At 40.1% G+C, this 27,450-nt stretch overlaps 2 protein-coding genes across 2 annotated transcripts in view; both read right to left on the bottom strand.

Moving 5' to 3' along the window:
* Nucleotides 1-27,450, bottom strand: part of LOC138785607 (myosin-6-like) — a 452,023-nt gene that overhangs the window by 54,904 nt on the left and 369,669 nt on the right. The window lies entirely within an intron of this gene.
* LOC138787093 (cryptic protein-like) lies at nt 130-22,318 on the bottom strand. The gene is made up of 7 exons (XM_069964228.1): nt 22,114-22,318; nt 13,945-14,248; nt 10,653-10,699; nt 7,774-7,941; nt 5,789-5,903; nt 2,929-3,041; nt 130-796 (listed from the first exon to the last, which is right to left on the bottom strand). Exons 2-7 carry the CDS (start codon nt 13,965-13,967, stop codon nt 693-695), a joined length of 570 nt encoding a protein of 189 aa, XP_069820329.1. The 5' UTR covers nt 13,968-14,248; nt 22,114-22,318; the 3' UTR covers nt 130-692.

The following is a 27,450-nucleotide window of genomic DNA, read 5'->3' as shown; positions in this document are numbered from 1 at the left end:
TACTGTTGTCTCCAGTTTGGGTGGGGTTTTGAAACTCAGTTCCATTGAATTCAATGGAGCTTAATTGCAAACTGCACTTGAACTGGAGACAACAGTAGGGGGAAAAGTGGCCATGTTTTTGTAGCGCTGAATAACCCCTTTAACTTCTCATGTTTTATCCTCTATCTTATTCACTGTACCCTTCCTTTTTATTTGCTGAGGAATTGTATCATATCACAGTGCAGCAATACAGCCATATGATAGCTTTAGGCCAACTGCTCTATTATCTTCTCCATATACACAAATCAGCTAAGTGTTAATGTTTGGAGAAATGGGGATAAGCCGCTGCCAGACACTTCTGCTGGTGGCTTGTCTCCCAGAGAATAAAAGGATCAGGCACTTGATGCCTGACATTTCTTATCCTTCGACTGACATCATGAATATTGGAAGACCAATATATAAAAAAGATGGTCAGCCATCCTACTTAATGGCATATTTGGCTGAGTGTATGGGGGTCTTCAGACAAGAAGACCATTATATCAGAATTCTTATGCGTTGGATAGATCATTTACTAGAATAATGAACGTATTTGCATTTGTTCAGTTATCTGGGAAAAACCTAATGAAAACGGTGGAATGTCTTCAAAGCTCAATATGATGTATATACAACTATGTATATGTGTTCCTATGAGTCACATGGCTTTCATATCACTATCAAAGTCCAAAGTAACTTCTAATTAATATAAGGAACATAATGAACGTGAATGAATGTAACATTGTTCCACATGATTCTAGCCTGGCATCATCATTCGTAGGGTCTGTAAAGAGATAAAGAGAGATGAAGAATTAGGACTTATTAATTGGTCACTACCCCCATAACAATAAAAACTAAAAAAACACTGAAAAATATCTAGGGCTCTGTCGCAATGACATCTGTATTGACTAAAGTCATGTTGGTCAGTGTTTTTTAGCCAAAGCAAACTTTAGGAAAGTAGTACTAGAGTTATCTGGCTACCACTGCCCCCTAACCGGCAAGTTGGCCAAATGCTAATTTTAAATAGCAGGATCCAGGGTGAAGACTGGGCAATAATGTTAATAGCTTTAGTGACTGACACAGATGCCTAGCAAATCTCTTCTTTTGACACTAGGATAAGATAAAACAGAGATTAGTAACTAATAATGGAGATTACACTCACAATGGGTGTTTGCTTTCTTCCGGAGAAAACAGTTAACCTTCTTTTGCTTAAACATATATATAGTAATAGGTAAGGTAGTTGCACTGCTAGTCCGGGGGGAAAAAAAACGTGTTTTTGTGTTTTGCTCAGAATCTTTCTTCATCTCTTGATACATTTTTTCCCCCCAAAACCAGGAGTGAGTCCTAAAGGTAGGATATCAAAAACAGTGTAAAGTCTGCCTTGTTTTTAAACTGGGCCCAGATTCATCAAAGGGTATAAAATATAGACTGATTTAAACTGCCTACAGCAACCAATCACAGCTCCTCTTTTATTTTACCAGAGCTGAAAGCTGAGCTGTGATTGGCTGCTATGGGCAGTTTACACCAGTCTATATTTTACACACTTTGATAAATCTCCCCCCTGGTCTTTGCTTCTTGTGCTTTTGAATCTAATCTGCAATAGGTTGGTGCTATGGGGAAAAACACAGATTTATCTACATTCCTAACTCCATTCAGGAGTCCAGGACCTTAAAAGATGATGGGACTTAAATATACCGTCCCGTCTTCTCAGTGGTTCAGGACGATGTTTGTAGCACTGAGCAAGAAAATGGCAAGAAAACTATGATCACCAGTAATCCTCTTTCAGCAAAGCCAGACAGAACTGGTGCTGACTTATCTCTCTTCGGGTGGGTTCACACTTAGGAATCCACGCAAAGAAGTTCCTATGGACTCAGTCACTCGCTCCCACACACATTTCGGCCGTCCCACAGACTCCATCCTATGATCTGGCGGATTCTGCCGTCCACAAAAGAATTGACTGATGAAGGCGGAATTCGCAGCGACAGAAGCGACAGAATCCCCAGGAACTTCTTTCAGTGTGAACCCACCTTCAAAGAGCAAAGAGTTTGAACAATGGAAAACTTTACACCCAACCTCTATGTCCAATAACTACATTGATTGATTATCCTCTTTGGGTATTCTGTCTCGACCTTGTATGAGCTCCATCTTGAGCCTTATGTTTTATTATATTATTACATATTGTAATAGATGTATATGCATGTATCTGTTTATGTATACCCAGCACTATCCTTAACCTCTTGCTTTCTGTATGGGTTCTGTATGGGTAAATTATCCTTCTAATGTAGCTTTCTTGAAACTGAAATACAATTTGATATCATTACCAGTCTATATTGGCCTGACTGTGTAGTTCTCTCTTCCACCTTTTTTTGGTTGTAACATTTTACCTCCAGGAGACATACAAATAAATTGACAAATGGGTGTTACCATTTCCCCCTGTCAATGGAGCATGTCCCATTACAGTCTAACATTGTCAGCACTGATTTGTCACACTGTGTAAGGGGCAAATAATAATGCCCAGTTGTCAACTTATTTATACATATCCATGAAGACTAAGAAGCAAATGACACAATAAAGATTTTTTAGGAAAATATTTTCCAGATTTGCTATTTCATGTCAGGTGACAGGTTGTAATTGATTTTTTGTTAGTCAAAGTATGCAAAAAAATAGAATAAATAGAAAAAAAAAAATCCATTGGAGACCAAAGTACTCTCTTCAAGTGATAGACGGGCACTCATGTGAGCAGTTTGACCTATATTTCCAATTTCTCATTACTCGGTACCCTTGAGATATCAAGGTTAACTGCAGTCACACTAAAATTTCAGATTCAGGATATCCAGTATTGATCAAAAATACATGTACACTGCCATAACTATGTTGTTGTTTTTTTTTTTTTCTAATAAAGGAACATTAGCTCACCACAATTCTCTTGCAATGCTTCTCTTAAGCAGTTCAGTACGCCATACGTGCATCGGCACAGCCTGCAGCCGCGCAGCACCCAGTCTCCATGTTTGATTTGGTTGGCACAATTCCTAAAATAAAAAAAAATAAAAAAAAATCTTGTGACAATGATGTTAAAGCCTTTTTTAGACTTTTGTCTTCAGATTTAGGAAGTGTTTTCATCCTGCTGAGGAATATCACATCCTTGGAAGTAACTCACTATAGAGAGCTGGAAGTACCGATCTGTTACAGCGAGGTTGTGCAGAGTGAGCAGTGTCTCTGAGGAGTCTTAGTACTAATTTGCTATGTTTCAGAAAGGTGGTGCCATAGATCATGAGTGGATGATGTGGGAGATAAATCAACTATCATGCTTGTCAACGCTTTACTGCTATTACTATTCACACTGCGTTTGGAGTGTATGTGCTGGAAAAGCTCCTGGCACATACAGTACATCAAACATATCCATAGGCCCCTATTCACAGGCCACACAAGTTTCGTTCTTCCACTTTTTCCTTTGTATAGATTAGTGCTAGGCTTTTCTTTTATCCACGGCAAATATTCAGTTCACTGCCCTGCCTGATAATATAAATCATTGGGCAAAACCATACTCAAGGTAAAATCTAATCACTTTGATAACTGTCACATTTGACCATAAAAAATAACTATTCTGTTATATATATTGATTTTAATGGACACATATAGATAAAATGCACCCCCCTCCCACACCTTTTCCCCTCAGGCTCGAGCTGGCATACATTTTAGCTATGATTTTTGTCTGGGTACAGGTATAAATTCTAATAAATCTTGAGAATGGGGAGGACAGGTTACCCCTAACTCAGTGCTATGTAACCTTCCTATCCAATAGTGAGCGGGGTGTAGATCGGTGAAAAGTCACACAAGTCACAAATATTCCTGTTATCCTCCCCCCCCCCCCCCTGTTATTAGTGCAGAGCATGTATGGCATTCCTAGAATCCACAGCGATTGAAAACTTGTGTGTGGCAAAGGAAAACGGGCCACAGAACGTAAAATCCCAAACCTTTCTGATGTTTCGATTAAAAACAATCTTCCACATCACTGATGCATTTCAGACATCTAATCCTTAATAGACAAAATATGTATAAACTGCACTTATAAAGATAACAGTGCAACGTTTGGGGACATGAATAAATGAATTGGTGATTCCTGTGGATCATATAGAAACATGTGTTCTCTGATGCCAGCAAGGGGCAGCCGTACCTACAGGGGGGCAACTAAACCTATTGGGGGTAAACATATATCTGCTAGGGGCAGCTTTTTCTTCTGGGAAGTAACTATATTTACTGGGCACAAATCAATTTCCACTGGAGGCAACAATTTATATTGGGGGGGGGGGGGGGGCAAATCTATATGCACTAGGGGCAACTACATCTAAGTGGGGGTGTCAAATCTATACTTACTAGGGGCATCTCTGCCTACTGGGGACAACTATACCTACCGGCATTAAATCAATACCTACTAGAGACAACTGTACCCACTGGGGGAAATCTATACTTACTAGGGCATGCGCTCTACTTAACATAGGCTGCTCTACTTACATTGGGGGCAACTCTACCTACTGGAGGGACAATTCTTCACCTAGTAAGGCAAACATGTTAGGAACAACTCTCTACTTACTGAGGGACACCTGTTAGCAGCAACTACTGGAGGCATTGCCTACTATGGGACATTACTACCACTTAGGATGCTATGGATGGGGCAAATGTGAGGATGGTGTCAGAAAAGTGTGGAGCCTAACATGTTGGTCTGACAGATTCTGCACATACTGATGGCTAAAAGAAATCTTTATGACAGAGAAAAAACTGAAAAGATAATGACCAGGACCAGAGAAGACATCACATGTGAGTCACTGGATGTAACTGCACCACAACTACCTCCATAATGTGGTTAGAGTATGGGGATAATGTTTGTCTGGGTATAGTAGTTTTTATTCATTAGTAGTACTGGTGGTAATTTTTAGTCATTGGGCAGTGGTAAGATGTGGTCAGTATGCAGCAGTATTATTTTCCTTTGTACAGTGTTATAATTGTATATTTTTATCCTTGTATAGTGGTAAACCTGGCCTTGGTATACTGGGTTTTGTTCAGTAACAGTATGCTCTTTAGTAACTCTGGGGGAGATTTATCGAGCAGTCTTACAATGACAAAGCCCATAGCAACCTATCAAAGCTCAGCTTTCATTTTACCAGAGCTCATCACTGAGCTCTAATTGGTTGCTATGGGAAACAAAATATATTCTCATTGTTACAATGATAAATTACCTCCTATGTGGTGTTTGTGTGCTCATGGTTAGGCAGTACAATGGTAATATGTATGGTGATATTTGTTCAATGTATTGCCTTATGATACTGGGGTACAGGGTTTCAGTCTGATCAAGGGCAACATCTGCATTGAGTTTTGATGGGTTTCTTTTGTGGTTTCCTCCCACATTCCAAAAAACAAAACATACTGATATGTTAATTTGTTAATTGGAGTCCCAGTTGAGTAGTCTAAGAAAGTTGAGTTGAAACGCTAATGGCGGCCTATGTAGTTGCCACCCATTTTTTCCAGAGGTAGATATGATTGAAGATCACAATTCCGAACAACAGAGGTCAACTGAAGAACTGATTTTTATTGGTAACACAGTTACATAGTTAATGAGGTTGAAAGAAGACAAGAATATATCAAGTTCAATCTACAGAAACCCTACTGTGTTGATCCAGAGGAAGGCAAACCCCCTATGAGGCAGATGCCAATTGCCCCATCACTGCCAATTTGGTTATTTATGGCAGTTATGTCAAACCTCAAAATCCCGGAGACTTACTTTTTCCTTTCATCATATTCACAGTATCTTCCAGTGAAAGGCTTTTGACAGGCACAGAAAGTTCCTAGGACGCACGTCCCTCCATTCATGCAGCAGTTTTTGCTAAGTTTACGGTCTAAAAAAAAAGGAAAGTTGACAGACACACTTAGCATCTCTGCCCATAGATAAATCTTATGCTGTCTCTTGCCAACAAAGAATCCTTAAAGGGTTTACTTTTATTGTCTTGTAAAGCTATAAAATTAGCTGCCTGTTAGAAGTGTTTGTTCAGCTAAGACCGTTTTGTTTATCCAAGGATTAAAGGACAACTACTAGAGATTAGTACTTCTCCTGTGGACACTCAAGGATTCCAGCCTAGAGGTATTACATGGTCTTGTCTACTTATTTATGACACCGCTTTGTGAGTGGACATGTGGAGCTATACAAGCTATAAAGAGAAGACGATTTCATCGAGAACTGAATCACAGACAGATCAATGTGCCTCCTATCAGTGATTAGGATACTGAGTGACTTGCCATATCGTACTTGTTTTTAACTGGAACCCATTAAAGACTACAATATCTTATTTTCTCAAAGACTATATTGTATATTTATTTTATTGCGATAAAACGACTACTGAAATCTACAAAGAGTCTATGACTCAAAAAAGGAAACCATGTAAAACAAACCAGAGATATTAGATTTCTATAATGGGGACTGGCCAACCCTGCTGGTCATCAATTCTCAGATGAAAAAAACAACAACTTATCCCTCTATCAGTTCGTCCTCTTTTCTTCTTCATACAAAAGCTTAAAGCGAATGTACCATCAGGCACATTGCTCTAAGATTTATACATGAATAGATTGGCATCAGCGTGGAAAACATAGTTTAGCTTACAGGTTTGTCTATGAATAACTTTACAGGGTTATTCTGAGATATGAATGATGTCCCCCATGGTTAGAGGATCACTAGCTTATCTGAGGGGGATCTGTGACATGGAGAGCTGCAGTTCAGCTTGTGCCCTACTGCTCCATTTACTTCTTGTGATTACTGGGTCCTCCAGCATCCGGACCCCACCAATCTGCTACTTATCCACTATATTGTTGCTTTTTAATTTTGGAGTAAACTTTTTGAAACTGTCACAATAACATGCATATTTACATTTCAAAGAGTAAAATCTGATAATAATTCTGCAACAGAACAGACTTGGTCTGGAAGCAGGATTATTCAGCAATATCTCAATAGGGTTTAAAGGGTACTTGTCTTTATAACAAAACAAATTAACATGTTGCATAGACATCTTTAAAGCTTTGATCAGTCTGGGTCTGAGTAATCAGACCCCCCCCCCCCCACCCCAATGATTTTTAGATATAGTGGGGAGAAGTGCCCGGCTGTGCTCATCACTCACCGTCTCCTATGATCCCCATCTAGCTGGATGAGACAACTCTATTATAAGTACGGGGCTGTCGGGTAAAGTGAACAGTTCCATACTTCTTCTATATCTAGCTCTATATGCAGATATCCAGGGCGGCTGAACACTCAGACCACAAATTGTCAAAACTTTTGACATGTTTTATTTTTTATATAATGACAGGGGAATATTACATTAGCATTTTCTCCCCATATTTACCTAGGCCTGTTCTGAAACCATGCTAAGATCAATTGGCTTCCTACTATATGTTGCTTAAGTGATTTTTGCCTGGAGATTGTAAGCAGCCCATTATTAGTACAAAGCTGCAGACTATGTTAGTGCTGCTTAAATGATAAGCAATATGTATAAAATAAAACATAATCACCAAAATTACAACTATCAACAGATAAAAAGAAGAATATTACCTGTCTGTAATATTACTATTACATTAAATTACCGAGAAGAAATCACATCATTTTCTGGAAGGATTATAATTGTAATTGTGGGCACCTAAACTGTTAGAATGAAACCACAATCCCAATATTTGTTTGGGATCAATGAGACTTATTGAACAGGACGATATTAATGGGATACTCACTGTCGGTAAGGCCAGTGAACGGTAGAAGTGCTGCATTATTTTGTGGCTTTCTGACTCCAGTGCTCTCATTGATTTTTATTAATGTATCCATAGCAATGCTATCATTTATACGGTAAGGCTTTGATGTTGTATGTAAGCTGATTCTGTTAAGGATTCCACTTGTGCTTGCTAAAAAAAAAAAAAAAGCCATTATTTTTTTGTTGTCCAAAATTAAAAATCCAAGGAGAATAATATTGGTGGTGTATGCTTCTGATGGACTTGGCTTGACTTACCCAAGAATACTTTCAGTAATATTGTAGTAACAGAAGCAGCACTCACATAGACTTCACATAGATTAAACATAACTCATGGAGACAGATACAGGAGTAATGCACATGTTTAACTACCCAGCTATGATCAGTGAGAAAAGCAACCGGCACATTCTGTTGGATGTCATATCACATAGGTCTTACGTCTAGGAGAGAATTTCTAAGTAATACGATGCAGTACAGAAGAATCATGGGGTGGCATGTGGAGATGCGTAATACTATAAAGATTGTCTATGCCGCTTTGTAAGGGTATGTGCACACTGAGGAATAGGCGTGGAATTGAAGCAGAAAGTTTTCTGCTTGAAATTCCTCGCCTATTCTAATCTGGTAGAATATGAGCAGAATTGGCAGAATTTAAGGGGAATGCAAGCGGAATTTAAGCAGAATTTAAGCCCCATTGACTTTTATAGGATTCCTCTAGCGCCCACTAATGCCCAAACAATGGGAGCCTAGACTAGTCATTTTTAATGGGCTGAATTTCAAACACATTCCGTGTCAAAATGCATGCAGATTCCGCTTAAAATTCTGCAATAATTGCTAAGTGTGCACATACCCTTAAGCAGTTTTAAAGGTCCAACTCCAGACATTCCAACCAATTAGAAATGGAATGGGCTGCAACATTCAGGAGAGTGTTGCGTCCTCTTCACTGCATACTAGGCATGGTACTGAAGATTTAGCAGTTTACCCACAGTTCTGCCACATTCAAGTAAATACATTAAGTCTGCCTGTTACACTGTTAGATGTCAACCATGGAATATTATGGAGCGATCCTTAAAGTGATGTTATGCACTTTAAGTCAGAGACTGCAGCCATTCCTCATTGTATACTGTAAAGAGCAGGGACGGGAACCTGTGGTTTTCCAGCTGTTACAGAACTACAATTCTTTAGCTTTGGCTGTCCAGGCATGATGGAAATTGTCATTTTGCAACAGCTGGAGGGCTGAAGGTCCCATTCCTGGTTTATAGACTGTCAAAGACTAGATAGGATGATTCATCCTGATCTTTACTACTATCTCTATGGGTACTTTTAGATGAACAGAAAATTGACCAATATGAACAATGATCGACTATTCACAACTTGATCAGCACTCATTGAAAGGACTGTTACCAGGGACAATTGTAGAATTAAACAGCTGCACTAATTATTCAATTTTCACTATTATCAACAACACATCACCTGTACACATGGGTAAATGAGCTTCCATCGAGAGATATTTATGCGGCATAAAATATGACATCAACTGACGAACTAAGGTTTGCTCAGTTGTAGGACGATTGCTGGGCGTTTTATAATGGGCAGTCGTTAGTCGTCCAAAAAACACAAGTTTGGCTGATGATTACCTTGTGTAAAAGGTACATAAGGTACATTTAAATGGCGGTATACTACCAGGACAACTACTTATGAGGGACCCACCATGTGTGCATATGGAAAACCTATAAATTCTGGATTCTTATGATAAACGTCCTATACCCCAAAAGACAACAGGGATAAGGGGGGGAAAAAAGATAACCGAATGGCAATAGAAACAGAACTAAACACCTATAAGACCCATCCGATATACAAATGATAAAAAATATCAAATGAATTGGTACAAAAGAACTTTATTGAGAAATATCGCAACAACAAATAAGGACAAGAAAGAAAAATTAAATATAAAAACAAACAAAGACCTGGGAGGTGGGAGACCAAGCATGAGGGGAGGTATATGTTTACAAAATAAAGTGCAAGTGCATATATGCAGTACTCATAAGTTTTCAGTATGCAGCCTGGTTATAAGCATATTATAAAGTGCAAGTGCTCAAACATGACCAAAACCACAAGCTGCATAGCTAAATCTAGCAAGGTATAGGCAGGTGCACATAAACAACATTACCCAGGGATATGATTCCCAGCCCCTCAGGACTCCCACCTCACACTCCTCCAAGGGGCTGGGAATCATATCCCTGGGTAATGTTGTTTATGTGCACCTGCCTATACCTTGCTAGATTTAGCTATGCAGCTTGTGTTTTTGGGTCATGTTTGAGCACTTGCACTTTATAATATGCTTATAACCAGGCTGCATACTGAAAACTTATGAGTACTGCATATATGCACTTGCACTTTATTTTGTAAACATATACCTCCCCTCATGCTTGGTCTCCCACCTCCCAGGTCTTTGTTTGTTTTTATATTTAATTTTTCTTTCTTGTCCTTATTTGTTGTTGCGATATTTCTCAATAAAGTTCTTTTGTACCAATTCATTTGATATTTTTTATCATTTGTATATCGGATGGGTCTTATAGGTGTTTATTACATGTGTGCATATGGTTTAGTTAGGAAAGCTGGGCCCTGCTGCTGTATTCTGATTGACCCATACACATGCATTGGATAGACATTTGCTTAGGCACAGTTGGACCTGAAAAAACTCTGATTACAGCTAGGCCAGGCCTAGACGGGCCATGCAGCATATTCCCAATAAGAATACAACTTATTATTGCAAAATCATGTTGAAAAAGTTATATCTAATCTATGCTCATTGCCACCACAACCAATGAAAAGATTATAACAAAAAGAAGAAAGAATGAGTCTTACCTTTTTTTAAATGGAAAGCCAAGAGTGTAAATGTTATTACAATGAGCCTAAGAAGAAAGAGAAAACAGGATGTGTCAGTGAAGGTGCTTTAGCTTCGGCTCCCCAGGCATGATGGGAATTATAGTTTTGCAACAGCTGGAGGGCCGATGGTTCCCTACCCCTGCTCTATATTAACAAAGTTGAAGACCTTGCTGATCGGCACTTGCTTGCGTTCTTAGGCCCAGTTCACACTGAGCAAAAACGGTGGAATTCCCAAACAGGAAGCGATCTATTAATCCAGGCTGGTTAGAGTCGGGAGAAACCACCAGGGACCACCAGGATTACCTGGACTGCGCAACAATTATGAGGAACATATTTAGCACATTATTGTTGCAATCCATGCTATAGTTTGAAGTGAGCAATGTATAGTAGTGTAGTAAAAGTTACCATACAGTATATCTTTCTTTAACATGGGAGCCTATGGATAGCATATGTTACAGTATGCTTATACAGTAGCATACATTGAAGCCTTCTGTTAGATGGATGTATACTTGAAGCGTAAGGCTCAAACATGATGTGAACAGTAGTGATGAGCGAACATCCCGATGTTCGGTTCCGACCACGAGCACAAACATAAAAAAATGATCGTGCTTGGTTCGTGTTCACCGAACATATAACGAACATACAGTAGAAGCGTACGTTTTGGTCTAGGCACATGCGTATAGTAGAAGTGTACGTTTCGGTCTACGCACATGTGTAAGCATTTCATTTGCATTCATTTGCCTACACAGTTGCATACAGATTGAGTGCGTTTTGGTCTACAGCGTACAGATTATCAGGCGCTAAGTGTAAATTACAGAGTTGCGTACGTTCGCAAGTTCGAATATGCTAGAAAATTATCGTTACAACCATTCCGATCATCGAACAAATTTTTTATACGAACATTTACAAACATGTTCACTCATCACTAGTGAACAGATCCTAAATAGAGATGAGCGAACCTCGAACATGCTCGATTCGATCCGAACCCGAACGTTCGGCATTTGATTAGCGGTGGCTGCTGAACTTGGATAAAGCCCTAAGGCTAGGTGGAAACATGGATATAGTCATTGGCTGTATCCATGTTTTCCAGACAACCTTACAGCTTTATCCAAGTTCAGTAGCCCCAGCTAATCAAATGACGATCGTTCGGGTTCGGATGGACTCGAACCCGAACCGGTTCGCTCATCTCTAATCCTAAACCATGAAGCAATATGTAGTTTATTTGACTGCATGCTTTTCTTTTTCTATAAATCTAATGGTCCTCCAAATGAAGAGCTAAAATAACCCAGAATCATTTATGCAACTGAACTGACTGTAAGCTAAGATTCATTATATAAGATGTATGGAACCTGAACCTTAGTTCCATCCCCTTCTCCCTAAGGCAAATGCCTTAGTTATAAAATACAGTAGCCGCTCTGGGACTATGGTAATCATTGATAAGTAGATAGCCCAAATATCAGTCCCTATAATGCCAACCTGTTGGAGTACTGGCAGCCAAACATTTCATCAGATTGACAAAGGAATCTGAAATAGGAAATCTGCAAAAAGCAAGTCAGACACCTGAAGAGGAGAGGTATATAATGAAAAGGAAGGAAAGTGGCGCTGCAGCTTCTTGCTAGCGCAGTCATGTGTGAAAATGAAAATCTTAAAAGCCCTGGGCTATATTTACAGGTCATTGCAAAACTCCATCAGAAAGCGTGGCTCTTAACACAGTGTTCTCGGAAAACTCTGAAACAATTAGTATTAGCATGAGAGCACACCACAGTTGATTTGGCAGAAAAGTTAATTGTTTTTATCCACCCGCTTAACAGAGTAATTTTGTCTCAGCAAACATCAATACCAAATCATTCCCTGCTTCTTCCTGGCTGCTTTCTAGGCTCGGCTCCGGCCTCTATCTGTGTGCCGCACTGAGAGCTCTCCTAATTGGAAATTGACATTTTCAATGTAGCAATTGACATCCAAATCTGTAGATTCCCACAGTGTTTAAAAAAACATTTCGGAGCCGCTCAAAATGTTACATCGCCTCACAGTGTTCTAATAGATAAAATATACTTCACGAAATTAAGATAGTGCCCAGAGAGGCTGTGTCATCTGCTATGCAGGAATTATACGTGGAAGCGGCAAAGTAGACGGTGGAGACTTTTTATGTACTTAACAGCTACAATGCTGAGAACGAGCAGGGATCTGGGTCTGAGGCAACATCGGCATGGACTGTGTATGCTCTTCATGTGCTTGTGTGAGTATATTCTGGTTACTTCAAAATCCTACTGATAAATTAGATTAGATTGTGAGCCCCAGAGAGGACAGGGTGAAGATGACAAGCCCTGTATTGACACTGTATGCATGAACACAATAAAAATATAATTTCCATGTACAGTTAGATAATAATATTATTATTATTATTATTATTATTATTATTATTAATAATAATAATAATGTCATTTCACAATATAATACACAGATTACACAAATCCACGTCCGAAAGGGTTTACAAACTGTTCTTGCACACACATGAAGCAATTTCAAAGGAAGAAAATTAGCTTACGGCTATGTTCCCACGTCAGGAAAATATTGGTGAGGGTGTCCATCTTGTAACATATCATGGAAAAAACGGATGAAAAAACAGATGCATCTTTCCATTGACTTACATTATTTAAAAAAAAAATGATCAAAATGGATTCTTTTTTAATGTACACAAAAGTAAAGTCAGCTACGTTTTTGTGTATGTTAAAAAAAACCGATGCGCTTTGATCCCTTTTTTTTTATAATAGAAGTCAATGGAAAAACGGATCAAAACAGAAGCACACAAATGTATTTGTTTTTCTGCAAAAACGGATAAAAAAAAAACAACGGATTGCAAAAATGTAGTGTGAACCCAGCCTAATCTGTTTAGTTATATGGATGGATCAGTTCACGACCAGATCCAGATGCAAATGTGAATCCATCCTAAGACTATGTTCACACACAGTACAGGATTCACCTTGGGGATTATTGTTTAAAAATACACCTCTTTTTGAGACTAAGGCTATGTTCATACAGAGAAAAATAAAAGCAAAATAGGTATAAAATGCGGCTGTATTTTGAGTCTAATAATGCACTGTATTTTTACAATGAGTGCACAGGCGGGATTGATCTCCAAGGTGAAGCGTACCTTAAAAAACCTTTATATATCCTTTCAATGTTGTCAATGTATTTATTTACTAGTGTCATAAGGCTAACATAGACTGTAGACATTACCTTTACCTACCCAAAGTTCACAATAAATTCTTACCTCACATGGTCTCTCCAGAACATTTTTCCAGGACAGCAAATCTTGGTGTGAAATTCCTCCTGTCTCTCACAGTGCTGATCCCCAGTGACTACAGATAGCCAGAAATAAAAGTTTTTCTGTAATTTGTCTCCGCGTCCAGTATGTACAACAAGAGATCTAATCCATGTTCATATTAGGCCTTGAAATAAAGAAATCTTGAATCCGGATTAATAATAAGAGTAAGAAGAAGAATAAGAATGTGACTTTCTCCATAGCAAAGAGGCACCAGCACTGCAGAAGATCTTTCCATAAATCTCTCTGGTCCCTGGTCAAGATAAAGAAAACCAGCATGTAGTCTCCATTGAATGCTCCTCCCTACATATCATTAGCAAAAGGTGGAGCAGGCCACACAGGGGTTGACTTGTGTAAACTGTGTACATAGATTACCCCTGTCCTCACTGAAAAGTCTGTACTATAAGAGAATATTTAGTTTCATTTTCTCATTTTCTGTTACTTATATAATGCTGACTAGTGATGAACAAATCTTGAGTGCGTTTGGGTTCGCCCTAACCCGACCATACGGCAATTGATTATGAGTGGCTGCAGAAGTTGGATGCAGCCCTAAGCCTCCCTGGAAACATGGACATGGCCTATGGCTATGTTCACACTTCGTAATAATATTGGCATAAGGCAACCGTTTTGTTGAATAGACAGTCACTAATAATGATCATGACCTTTTTCAAGACAGCAGCCCTCCCTGATATTTTCCTGAAGTGGGCACATAGCCATAGGGCGTATCTATGTTTTTAAAAACTCCCTAGAGCTACATCCAACCATTCAACCAGTCAACCATTATCAAATGCCGCGCATTTTTTTTTTTGGGGGGGGGGGGCAGAGAGGAAGTTTTCCAGCTTGCAGTATTTTATGTGCTTGGGGAAACCTATTTGACATGTTATACTAGAGAATAAAATTATTTTATTATTTTATTTATTTTATTCTTATTATATTTTTTACTCCTTGACTTAACAGTGACAGGATTGCAGCTAAAAGATAAAGGGGTTTTGCCCCCATAGACTCCTATGTTTGAATATGCAAACTGCAAATTACCAAACTAATTTGGAGTCCCATTTTGGAATCCTTTTCTCAAGATTGCACATCAGCTCAAACAAGCCGCCTGGTATGTTCCATATAAGTTATAGAAGTCAATCTTTGGCACATTGTGACTTTATTGGGGAAGACCACACCATGGAAGCACTCTTGATGTATACCCCCAACTAGAAGTTTACAACAAATGCCACAGTGGTATACAGTACATTGCCTGCTCCAAGATGGGAAGATGCTTCAAAGATCTAACCGCCAATATATGCTGTAATGCTGTATACGGATTGTCCATGTATGAACCGCTACATCATCAGAGATGCCCTGGGGAGGCTACGTAGTTTGACTATTTAGTGAGCCTCCCCCTCTTCCTCCTGAACTCCCTTGGTCTCTTAAGGCCAGGGCCGTATTTACCACTAGGCACCCAAGGTCCAGTGCCTAGGGCCGCACCTTGCAGGGGGGCAGCACCAGGGAGAAGGGGGAAGGAAACAACCTTTTTTTTTATTTTTTATTTTATTTTCTTTAGTCTCCCCCAGTCAATCTGGTGTCTTTTTGAGGGGGTAGGGGGGGAGGTATGGTCAGGTCTGGTATGGCGGTATTGTTCAGGTCTGATATGGCTGTGATGCCTGGAGCTATTACCTACCAATCTACCAATGCTGTGGTGAGAATTCCTTCATTGATTCAATGTGGAAAATAATGTTTTGAGCAGTTAAAAACCATGAAAAATTTGATTCAGACAATGTTTCTACATGTGAAAAAAAGCATGTGGCCGAAACCCGGCTCCCCCTTGCTCCTCAAGATGGGGTGTTTTCAGGTTTAGTGCCTAGGGCAACAGCAGCTGTTAATACGGCCCTGCTTAAGGCCCTATTACATGGCACGATTATCGGCCGATATTAGCCGTTACGGCCCAAAATCGTCCAGTGTAATAGAAGGCAACGATCAGCCGTCATGAACGATGTTGGCTGATCGTTGCAGTCGCATATAGCAATGATCTGCTATGGAATATGAGCGGCAGCAGCAGACCGCTGTCATATGCTATGGGCAGCCCCCCCTCAGCTAACCCTGCCCCCCCCCCCCCGGGACTCACCCACGTGTAATAGAGGCAGCAGCAAGCGGGGTCCGAGGAGCATACAAATGCTGACAGCGCTCGTTTGCTCCTCCAGTTGCCCTGTGGAATACAGCCTTTAGTTGTGCCCTGTCCTGAGCATCCTGTACTCTTGATAGGACATGATTACCCCAGATGGGCATACCTCTGTAAGGAGGGCGTGTAGATACAGTGACATGAAAGGGCTCCCTTGTCACTTAAAGGGGTAGGTCAGCATTTTTTTTTCTTTCAAATCAACTGTTGCCAGAGATTTTCTATTTACTTTTATTAAAAAATCTTAAGTCTTCCAATACTTATTAGCTGCTGGATGTCCTGCAGGAAGTGGTGTATTCTTTCCATTCTGACACAATGCTCTCTGATGACACCTCTGTTTGTGACAGGAACTGTAGAGAGAAGTAGCAAATCCTCATAGAAAACATCTCCTGCTCTCCAGACTGGAAAGAATACACCACTTCAAGCAGGACATACAGCAGCTGATTAATACTGGAAGACAAGATTTTTTAATAAAGTATAATGAAGTAAATTACAAATCTCTAGCACTTTCTGACACCAGTTATATTTGAAAGAAAAGTATTTTTTTTTGCTGAACTACCACTTGAAGTAAGCATTTGTGGTATAAAGGAAGTAAGGTGCAGTAGGAAGAGGGGCCCAGAAGCCTCAATTTAAAGGAGAAGTCCAGCCATTTCTAGGGGGAATTGGGGAAAGTGATTACAAGTAACAACTTATCTCTCCCTGTCCCCATGGAGAGCGACCCCGTGCCAGGCTCTAGGATCTCCGGGGTGTCCACATCACGATCCTGCTGATGAACTGGCTGCATATCCAGTCAGGGAGGGGGACGGGACGCCGCTCCAGTTACTGGTTGGCTGAGCGGCATTTCACCCTGAGTCGTGACAGCATCACAATTTGGGGAAGAATTACTTCTGGTGGGGGTCCTGGGTAGAGATGATCGAACCTCGGGATTTTGCAGGGGAAGGAGGAGACTGCCTGAGTACTGACTGGAATTCCAGGGATACAGGCTATTACCTAGGCTCTATCCCGGAATTCCAAGCAGTACTCGGGCCGTCTCCTCCTTCCCCACAGAGCCGTAAGCCATCGGGAATCAAATGCTGCAGGTTCGAGAATGTTCGAGTTCGATCGAACCTGCAAAATCTCAAGGTTCGATCATCTCTACTCCCGGGCCTGCTCCCACAGCTCATCGCAAGCACGGGGAGAGGAAAGTTCCTTCTTATAATCAATTTCCCCCCTCCTCCTGCAGGCTGCCGGCTTTTAGAAATCGCCGGACTTCTCCTTTAAGTCTAAAAGACACCACACCTAGTGCATGTGGGGTATCAGGTTTTCTTGTGCTGCTCGGATATTTTATCTAAGGTAAAGAAAAAGTTATTAAACCCTCTTCAAGATATTTTTCCTTTCAAGATTATTTTGAACAACATTTTTCAGCCGTATTGAAGACAAAATATACTTATTTTTTTTTATTCATTCCCTTTAGAATACAAAAAGGGAATATTGAGAGCAGCCATTAGCTAGTACATTATATGGCGCAGTATTGATATTTCATTTTCAAGTGTTCATCTAAAATCCATAGCAGAATGGATTCCGACATGCAGACTTTATATCAATGGGTAATGCTTTCCGAAAAATCTAAACTACCATCTTTTACTTAAAGGTAGCAAGATCTGAGTGATAGCGTTTAGATGCCTTGTAAACAGGTATAAAGTGTGGTTTTTTGCAATTCAGATTTATCGCATGCTTTCAAAACGTGGCAGAGAACGGACGTGTACGGTGCATTTCACAATGCTGACAGAGTTTTCATTGTTTAGGAGCAAGTCAAAGATTTTTACATGGCCTGTGAAGGAGTCCTATAGAGCTGTGTATAAATAACATAGACAGCCAAGAGTAACCGACATAATTTCTGCTACCCACAATAATTGAAACTAGAAGGTTCCTAGTGGGGAACACAAGTGATTATTGTTATCAGAAGTCAGGTAACCGCCAGACCAAAAATCCTCCTTATCAAAATCAAAGCTGCCGGACCTTGTGACAGCCAGGCCGTATTCATACACCTTAAAGCAATTGTATAATGATGACAGCTAATCTTACATCCACTTTAAGTTACCCAAGCATTATATAATACAACTAGTAATGGGCCTTAGGGTACTATCAGACCAAATAATTTTTAACAATTAGCGATTAACAATAAAGATTGCAATGGTATCAGGCCGTAACGCCAAACAGTCATCAGCACAAACTATTGTATTATATAGCTTGTGCTGATGAGTGTTTGGCGTCCCGGCCCCAAAACTTTGTGCCTGCTGGAATTTTAAAGTTTTCTACATGAAATAAAGATTGCAAGAAAATATGGTGAGTGCCCTCAAGCTTTTATCTTTGTTTCCGATGTTTGTTACTATAACTGCATTTGATCCCAGCAAAAGAAGGAAGGATTTGGAATTACAGTGAATGATTAGTGAATGAATGCAGAATTACAGGAAACGAATGTGGAATTACAGCGAACGATTAGCGAAAGATTAACGGTGATTTTAGGGTCAGATCTAAATAAAGGATCAACGACACATAAACGATTTTTCAATCTTTGCCTGCAATTATATGGAACAATTATCGTTTAAATTCGAACATCCCATGTAATAGGACCCTTAGACACCAAAAAATGGATGGTAGGCCCTATTAAGTATAAACCTTTATAAATTCCATTTTAAGGCTATGTTCACACTACGTATATTTCAGTCAGTATTGTGGTCCTTATATTGCAACCAAAACCAGGAGTGGATTGAAAACACAGAAAGGCTCTGTTCACACAATGTTGAAATTGAGTGGATGGCCGCCATATAACAGTAAATAATGGCCGTTATTTCAATACAACAGCCGTTGTTTTAAGATAACAGCAAATATTTGCCATTAAATGGCGGCCATCCACTCAATTTCAACATTGTGTGAACAGATCCTTTCTGTGTTTTTAATCGACTCCTGGTTTTGGTTGCAATATGAGGACCACAATACTGATTTAAATGCAACTGCATCAACAACTGCTATAGCATTATTAGAACCTACTATTTGTGACACTACGCTAACAATCCTCTTATTATAATGTCAGGACGGTGAGAAGGGAATAATGATTGATGTTACTGTACATTACCTCTTTAGAATGGGCTGATTTACACACACACACACACACACACACACACACTTTGATTTTTGCTATATGTCTAAATAAATCAATGATGACATTTTTCTGATTTGTACATATACAAATAAAAATTTGTTGCTGGGATTAATCTCTATATATACAAAATGAGATCTATTGCTCCCACATTGATAAAAGTTATAGATTGTGTTTTAGAATTGGCTGTTAGCATATCATAACTATTGGCTGAACGCTCAAACAGTGGGCAGCTATCTCTCCCAATTCCCCCATACACTGGCATGCTCAGCTTGGCCCAGCATTCATGGGTTTCTAATAGGGGGGGAGACACTAAGGGTACTATTAGATGGGATGATGACGGCCCAATCAATAATGTAAACAAGGCTTTTTTTTACTGAGCCTATGACATGGCTTGATTGTGATTTAGCAAGCACTGCAGCAGCTCTTGCCCCAAACTGTTCATACATTACCTCTCCATGCTCCCAGTGATTGGCTGAGCGGCCTGTCAATTCAGAGAAGCTGCAACGTGCGGAGTGCAGGAGAAAACCAAGAGCGTGGACAAGTAATATATGAACAGTTTAGTCAATCATTAGCCATTGGGCGCGCATCGCTACATGTTATAGGCTCAATGATTTTAGGTCTAGGCCTAAAAAAAACGATCAGCCGATGATCATTGTCATGGAGCGATAATTGGCCTGATTTGGCTGATTATCGATCCATGTAACGGGGTCCTAACAAGCACCTCTGATGGCACCGTATCATCCCAAGATCAAGGTGAACTTAAAGGGGTTATCCCTATCCAGGGATTTTTTTGTGGCCGTAACAGCACAATCATCTAGATGTGTAAAAGGCTCCAAAAATGAGCCCCAATCTACACGGGTCTGTCCTTCCAGCAGGGCCATATTTAGAGCTCCTGTTGTACATATTGCCGTGCCTTCCAGAAGGATCTATTGTATTTTTTAATGGGTGTGGCCAAGAATTATGAAGACATGGTCAGAGTATTTAAAGTCACAGCTTTGCACAGAATTTATTACGTCCCTCAAAAGTCCTAAAAAAAATAGCATTTTAGCCTCAGGAGGCACATTTACAGACTAAAAAGGACGGAGCAGCTATTATTGAGTCACAGGTGGCAGCCAGTAAAGTAAAGCAGATCATTGTCAATAAAGGGACCAACATTCTTGTTCCATAGATCTTTCTGTCATTTTAAACACATTCCTATTTCACTCAATAATAATAATAAAAAAAAGCTTTTCATCTCCTGCTCTTTGTGCCAAAGGTGATTCAGTACATAGATACAAGCAAGTCAAAATAGGTGTCGTGAGCTACATGTGAGATCATTTGTTAGCATAGAAGACAGCCTTAAGGAGTCAAAGAACTGGGAAGTCGTAAAGCGTTTGATGGATGTTATTTACCAGGGGATTTCTGTCTGCTCACTTTGCCTTGTGTTTATATAAGTAAATACACTGGTATGAAGAAGATGGTACAGATGTGCTGTTGCTAGGAGGCCATGTTTAGTCAGTGGAAATCTTAAAGTCAAAGAGATGTAATAAATAAATGTCCCATCATTACCCCGCAAGGCAAATAAAGAGATAGTCTGGAATCTCATCTCCCATGGGAATTGCATTTGAAATACTTCAGGCTCTTGGTGGGAAATAAATAAATAAGGGAAAACTCGAAATTCAGTATTCAGTATTTGCCCATATCATGAACCGACTTGAAGCTGTGGACAATATAGGCCTGGAAGGCTTTGCTGGATGCAAGGAAACAATTAAAAGCATTAAACAAAATCCTGTGCCTGCACCCTCGAGAGGCTGACTGTTTTCAGTGACGACAAAAAAAAGGGTCCAACATGTCTGTGAATTACACACCCAACCCTAATGATTGTAATGTTGTGATGACACTATCAGATCTAGGGTACTCCCACAAATTACAGCTGATTTCTGGGGGTCCTAGCACGCTCCTGTGTCATCCTTCCTCTTTGTCCTCACGTCATCCCTTTGTCATGTAATGTATACACATTTATCAAATTACAGACATTCATGAATCTTAAAACATCTCATAGTACAGAACAAACTACACGATATCTTTGCGATATTATTATATTGTTATTGAAGTGAAATTACATTACTTATAACTACTTAAATCTGAATGTTCATTCTGGCCTACTGGTTTGAGCGTCTTTTTTTTGGGCAGTACATTGATGATGTGGTAATCATTTGGTCTAGGTCACAGGAAGAGTTTGGTAGGTTCATGACATATATATTAATAATAACTCCTTGAATATGTCTTTTACTGCTACTTTTAGAGGTGACAGTGTAAGCCGTGTACCAGGGTGGGCTCCCCAGGATACAGCGAACTTACGAATGAGGAAATCGACTCCAACACCAGGTTAAATAAAACCGTTCTTTACTGAAACATGCAAAGATACTAAAGGTAATATCTCAAATATCCCAAAATTATATACAACAAGCCTAAGCCGAGACCCCTGTGGTACACAGCATGCCCCCGGAAATATGCTGTATAAATACAAACATGCTAAATTTACCTACTAGTGGTTCGGATAGGCCGCCCGCCATATACCTATTAATCCCCTAAATAATCACAAACAACTATGTGGGGGTGCGTATAATGGGCATTTGCGGTGTAGCACAGCAACTTACAATCTTATAAACTATTTACACTGTTTGTAAGCCACAAATAAGAATATAAAAATACAAATGGCCGAGTATGCCGGGATGTCTCTTATACACAATATAATGAGGCCTGTCACAGACAATATCCCTGACTAAACTATCTACAGGCCCCTGGAAAGTTTGGCGTGCACGCTACTGACCCGGGTCTCTTTTAGATAGATGGCCAACCGCAGTTACTGAACGAGAGGGTCCCTCTTGCCAAAGTCCTGCAACAAAGATGGCGGTCATCTCTCTCCACAACTGGATGTTACAAAGCTCCTATGCTGTCTCAGCAAATCTCTCGACGGGTCCCAGTCACAGACCAGTATAGCTACTTTCCACAGCAGTTATGGGGTCCTGGAAGAAGGATACTTCATGTGTACGGCATCAGGTTTCTCAGTCTGCTATAGCCAGCTGTCTCATCAAAATGGCTGCTCAGACTTCCCTCATCTGCTGCTACTTCTTCCCTCAGGTCACATCTTCCAACTGCCAGGTGTGTCTCCCTTAGCAACAGCACAGCCTTAACAACACAGGCTGTGTGCTGCAAAACAGCGACATCATGTGGCCAAATACATAATGTCAGATAAACCATATGTCATACATATTATTATATACAGTTACATCTCTGGTTGTTTCACCATCTCACAACAGATTGGACTTTTTAGAGGTCCAGCTACTGGTTAGTAGCTATCGTAAGGTTACAGCTTCAAAAATGTTTCTGAATTATAGAAGTTGTCATCGCCAGCATATGGATACTTTGTATGGCGACGGCGCAGTAACAATTTTAATAGTGTTTTTTCTTTTTGAACGACAGGCAGATGCATTGAGTAAAAGATTACTTAATGGTGGCTACCCGAAAAAAGTGGTAGCTAAATCCAGGATTAGAGCTAGTCAACTAGATGGCACTTCACTGATATATAAGAGTAAAGCCCCTATTACACGGGGCAATCTTTAGGAGCAAGCGAGCAACTACCTGTCAGGTGAAGGCTCACTTGCTCCTCGTTCTCCGCTCGCTGCCAGAGCTATTACACAGCTAGCAGGTTAAGTGCGGGGGGGGGGAGGGAGCTGTGGGGGGTCTCTCCGCACGATCTTTAGATTCTGTTGCACAGAGCGTTTGCAGCAGATCGTTACTATACTCCTTGTTTGTCTTAAAACATGTTGAACAACATTAAAAGACCGTTATCCATCGCCATCGTGCATGTCGGCTCATCATTGCGTTCTATTACACAAAAAACGATTATCGGCCGTAATGTCCTATAATCAGCTAAATACAGCCGATAATCACTTTGTGTAATAGACCCTTTAAGACAAGTTGGTTTGGAAAGACCCCTCATTTCTTTTAGGAGATGTAAATTACTGTATAAGAGATGAAGCTTTAAGCTCTAGTCAGAGCAAAGTGTCATGGCTACCTAATAGAGAATTGCAAGGGAAGTATAACTGTGGCCATTGCTATGACTATTTATATGACGTGAGAACAGTACGGTCCAGTGGGGCACTAATTGGATAGTGAAAGATTTTATAATTTGTCATAACCTTTATGTCGTGTATGCTGTGATATGTAGTTGTGGGTATGTCTACATTGGGAGGACCATACGTCCGATGTTTATGTGCTTTGCAAAACACATGCCTTCTATATACACAGAAAAAGGATGCCTGATAGCACTCAAATGTTCTGAACATTGGGACGAACTGTCCAGTTTATGCTTCATGTTACTGTACATGCCAAACATCTACCTGTAGAAGGTGATAGACATAGTAGGTTACTAAAAAAGCAAACAGATTTGATTACAATTACAAAGGAACTCGGACCAGTGGGCCTGAATGAACATTCAGATTTACAAAGTTATAGGTAATGTACTTTCACCTTAATAACAACATAATAATACAAAAAATATATTGTAGTGTTTGTTCTGTACTTGTTGTACTTGATGTTTTTGAGCTTCATTAATGTCTGTAATTTGATACAGGTGTATAAGTTTTTAAAAGGACAGGACAACTGGGTGAGATCAGGAACAAGAGGAAGCACGCAATGAGGTTGTGCGAAACTGCTGTCTCCCATTTATCTGTGTATTTTGAATAAACGGTCTGCCAACTGAAGATCATAAGTGGTGAGTGCGTCATTTTTTAACTTTCTTTGTGCCTATCATTGGCATTATCAGTGGGACTGTTCATGATGGTTGTACTGAGGCATTCTTTGATTATGGATTTTTAATTGCAGTAATTAATCATTTAATTGTCCATCAAGCCATCCTCAGTTTGCATTACTGCAATGAAACACCAATGTGTGTAAACATACCCTTAGTGCCCTTTTTGCACACTTGCATATTCTGTCCGTGATTGCTGACTTCTTGTCCACGTCCTTGGATACTATTCACGACTTACCTCTATATTCTCCACCACTTCAGCAGGTAAACATATGTATAAGATAGCTGTAGGACGAATGTTCATATGTTCAAAATTGAGAGGGGGAAAGCCGCTGCCAGACAGCTGTTGAAGGAAAGTCTAGTGGAAACAATATATGCTAGATGGCTAGGCCATCAAATATATATCAAGTGCAGATATGTAATCTGCAATACTGTATGTACAGTAAGGTTTCCCTCCAGAACTGTCTCTCTACTGAAAACCATAGTCTATGGTGAACAACAAGTCCATATTTGCCACTGGAACAGTTCAGCATGTGACTATGCAGATAGCACATAGCAGAAGAAACACACACAGCTGAGATTCATACACACATAACAGCTGTCATTTGGCGGTAACATAATAGACAAATAATAGTGTACAGCAGAAGGATTGCTTTATTTAAGTGTGCAGAATTTCACACTGCACTTGTAATCCATCTCTTTGTAACGACCACAGTGCAGACATAATGCTGAATATGTTATGCTCTGTTAGAGAAGCTTGAAACAGAACCGATATTTCTCAGCCCGGAAATTTTCCCTAAAGCAGCAATTTCCTGGTAATTAATATCCTCGGATTTGAGCTTTTTTGACAATGTGTTGCCCCACTGAGAATCGACGCTTTGGTTGACAAAATCCCTATATTTACTTGTTTACTCTTTTATTGTATTATGTTTCCCCACATCCAACTGTGAAAGTTGTCATTTGTTTTCCACATTATCTCCGCACAAAGACGTTTTGCAGTTTAGAAGGGTTTGGAGTTAATCGTTTATGCTGATGCTAGTTGTCAGAGACAGAGAAGCAAGTTTTTTGCTGTAACAGGCTGCAAGCTTAAGGGTATGTTCACACACACAAACTCATTATTTACAGCAGTCCTTATCAAATAACGGACGATATTATTAAAAAAATGACAATTCTCCCCCCCCCCCCTTTAAATAGGGTGTGTAAACTTTGCAAGAGGCTAGGGGGAGGTTTATCAAACTGGTGTAAAGTAGAACTGGCTGAGTTGCCCCTAGCAACCAATCGGATTCCATTTTTTATTCCTCATAGATCCTTTGGAAAATGAAGGGTGGAATCTGATTGGTTGGTAGGGGCATCTAGGCCAATTTGAATGTACAGCATGTTTGATATATCTCCCCCTATGTTTCCACACCATCTATTTTAGGTCCTTTAACTGTGTTCATTTTAGACAGCAGTAATTTTGATCAAATGGCCAAAAATACAGGTGTCATTACCGGCCGGATGAACTTCATATCTTAAAAATTGGGATGCAGGTGCATTCATGTGTCCCCACATCCCAATTACCCATAGCACACAATGTAAAGTGTGGCCGGAGCCACACTCGACATTGTGTAAACTGTCAGTGTTGTGCAGCCATTATTCAATGAATAGCGGCCGCACAAAACTAACATGTCAGTTTTCGCTGCAGCCACTTGAAATATAAATTTTCAATTAATCACGTCAGGTGTTGCAATTTGCAACATTGGGCGTAATTAATTAAAAATTTACGTAGCCTAAGGCTATGTTCACACTATGTATGTGTGCGGCTGTATTTTTTATGCAGCTGGAAATGTGCGGCTGAAACTACGGCCGTGGGAAAAAATAGACATGCGGCTGAAAACATACGGTCATTTACTTGGAAATCTGGTTCAACTAAAAATAACAAATAAAATCTTTAGAAAGTGATGCAAACACCTCTGGATGCATCTGGGAAAGCAGGGAAACAGTTTACAGGAATCGCTATTACCGGGGTTTGCGATCCTCTGCAGTAATGCCGATGCCTCTCATGGTTAATATATTTAATTAATAAAACACATTTTCTTTGTAATAAAGTCCCTTTCGTTGTTCAATAATTAAATTTACGAAACCATCATTTGGCTAGCCAAACAGACTTAGACTTTCAGTGGTGTATTGTCCCTGGCTACAGTGCTGCCATGATTTTTTATAACCCGGCTGGTTATAAAAATAGGGGGGACCCTATGCGTTTTTTTTTTAAATAAATAATTTAAAAAAACGCATAGGTCCTCCCTATTTTTATAACCAGCAGGGTTAAAAACCAAGCGACAGCAGCCTGGTAACACCAGGGTGGGAAGAGCCATTGGTTTAGGCCCTCCCCAGCCTAAATCTTACCAGCCTGCTGCCGCCCGGTCCAGGAGCGCCAATTTTGACGCTCCGGGACCACTGGCACCCAGCTCTTCCCAGTACCCCTGGTGGCATTGGGTACTGGGGTAATAATGGGGGGTTAGTGTTAGCCATTTTACACCGGCTAACACTAGGCCCCGACTTAGTGATGGATTCCGTCTATTAGATGGCTTCCACTACTAAGTCTATAAAGTAAAGAAATAAAGACAACACACAAGTGAAAATATTTTTTTATTCAAATAAAAACACCCCCACACCCCTTATTGACCATTTTATTAAAAAAAACACCAAACAACCGCTGGTCATCGACGTAGTCCACCGAATCCGACGTAATCCACAGGATACCGATATCTGAAAAACAAAAAGGGAGAAACACACAAAAAACACACAAACAGGAGCACAACACCCATCACTGTGAGCGGTGTTGTGCTCCTTACAGTATGCAGCATCTTTACAGATCGTTGCTTAAAGTCTGGCCCCCAAGGGGTTAAGGGAGGATGTATTGCATCTTCCTTAACCCCTTGGGGGCCAGACTGATGTCAGACTGCACCCATACCAGCAAGGAAGGGGTTAAGTGACCCCCCTTCCTTACTGGGAGGGGTGCAGTGCTGGGGAGGGGGTGGGGAGAGCTCTATACTCACCCCGATGTTGCCTCTTCGCTGGTCCGCAGCACAATGAAGTCACTGTGCTGCGGACCCGCTAATTATATGTGCGCTCAGCCGATAAGCCAATCAGCTGAGCGCACATATAATTCTAAATGTTTCTTCTAATAATGCTATTGTGATAACATAATTAGAAGAAACATTTGATGTTTTCATTAAAGTAAAGTGATGATTAGTACAGAATGCTCTATTACCGGGTATATTAATTAACGGCTTAATGGAGCTTCCTGTACTAATTAATATTTCATTAATAAAACACATTTTTGTTGTAATAAAATCAGTTTCGTTGTTCAAT

Source organism: Dendropsophus ebraccatus, chromosome 3 (assembly GCF_027789765.1).
Source record: "Dendropsophus ebraccatus isolate aDenEbr1 chromosome 3, aDenEbr1.pat, whole genome shotgun sequence".
Lineage (NCBI taxonomy): Eukaryota > Metazoa > Chordata > Amphibia > Anura > Hylidae > Dendropsophus > Dendropsophus ebraccatus.
Note: the sequence above shows the minus strand (reverse complement) of the source record. Positions and strands in the feature narration are given on the sequence as shown.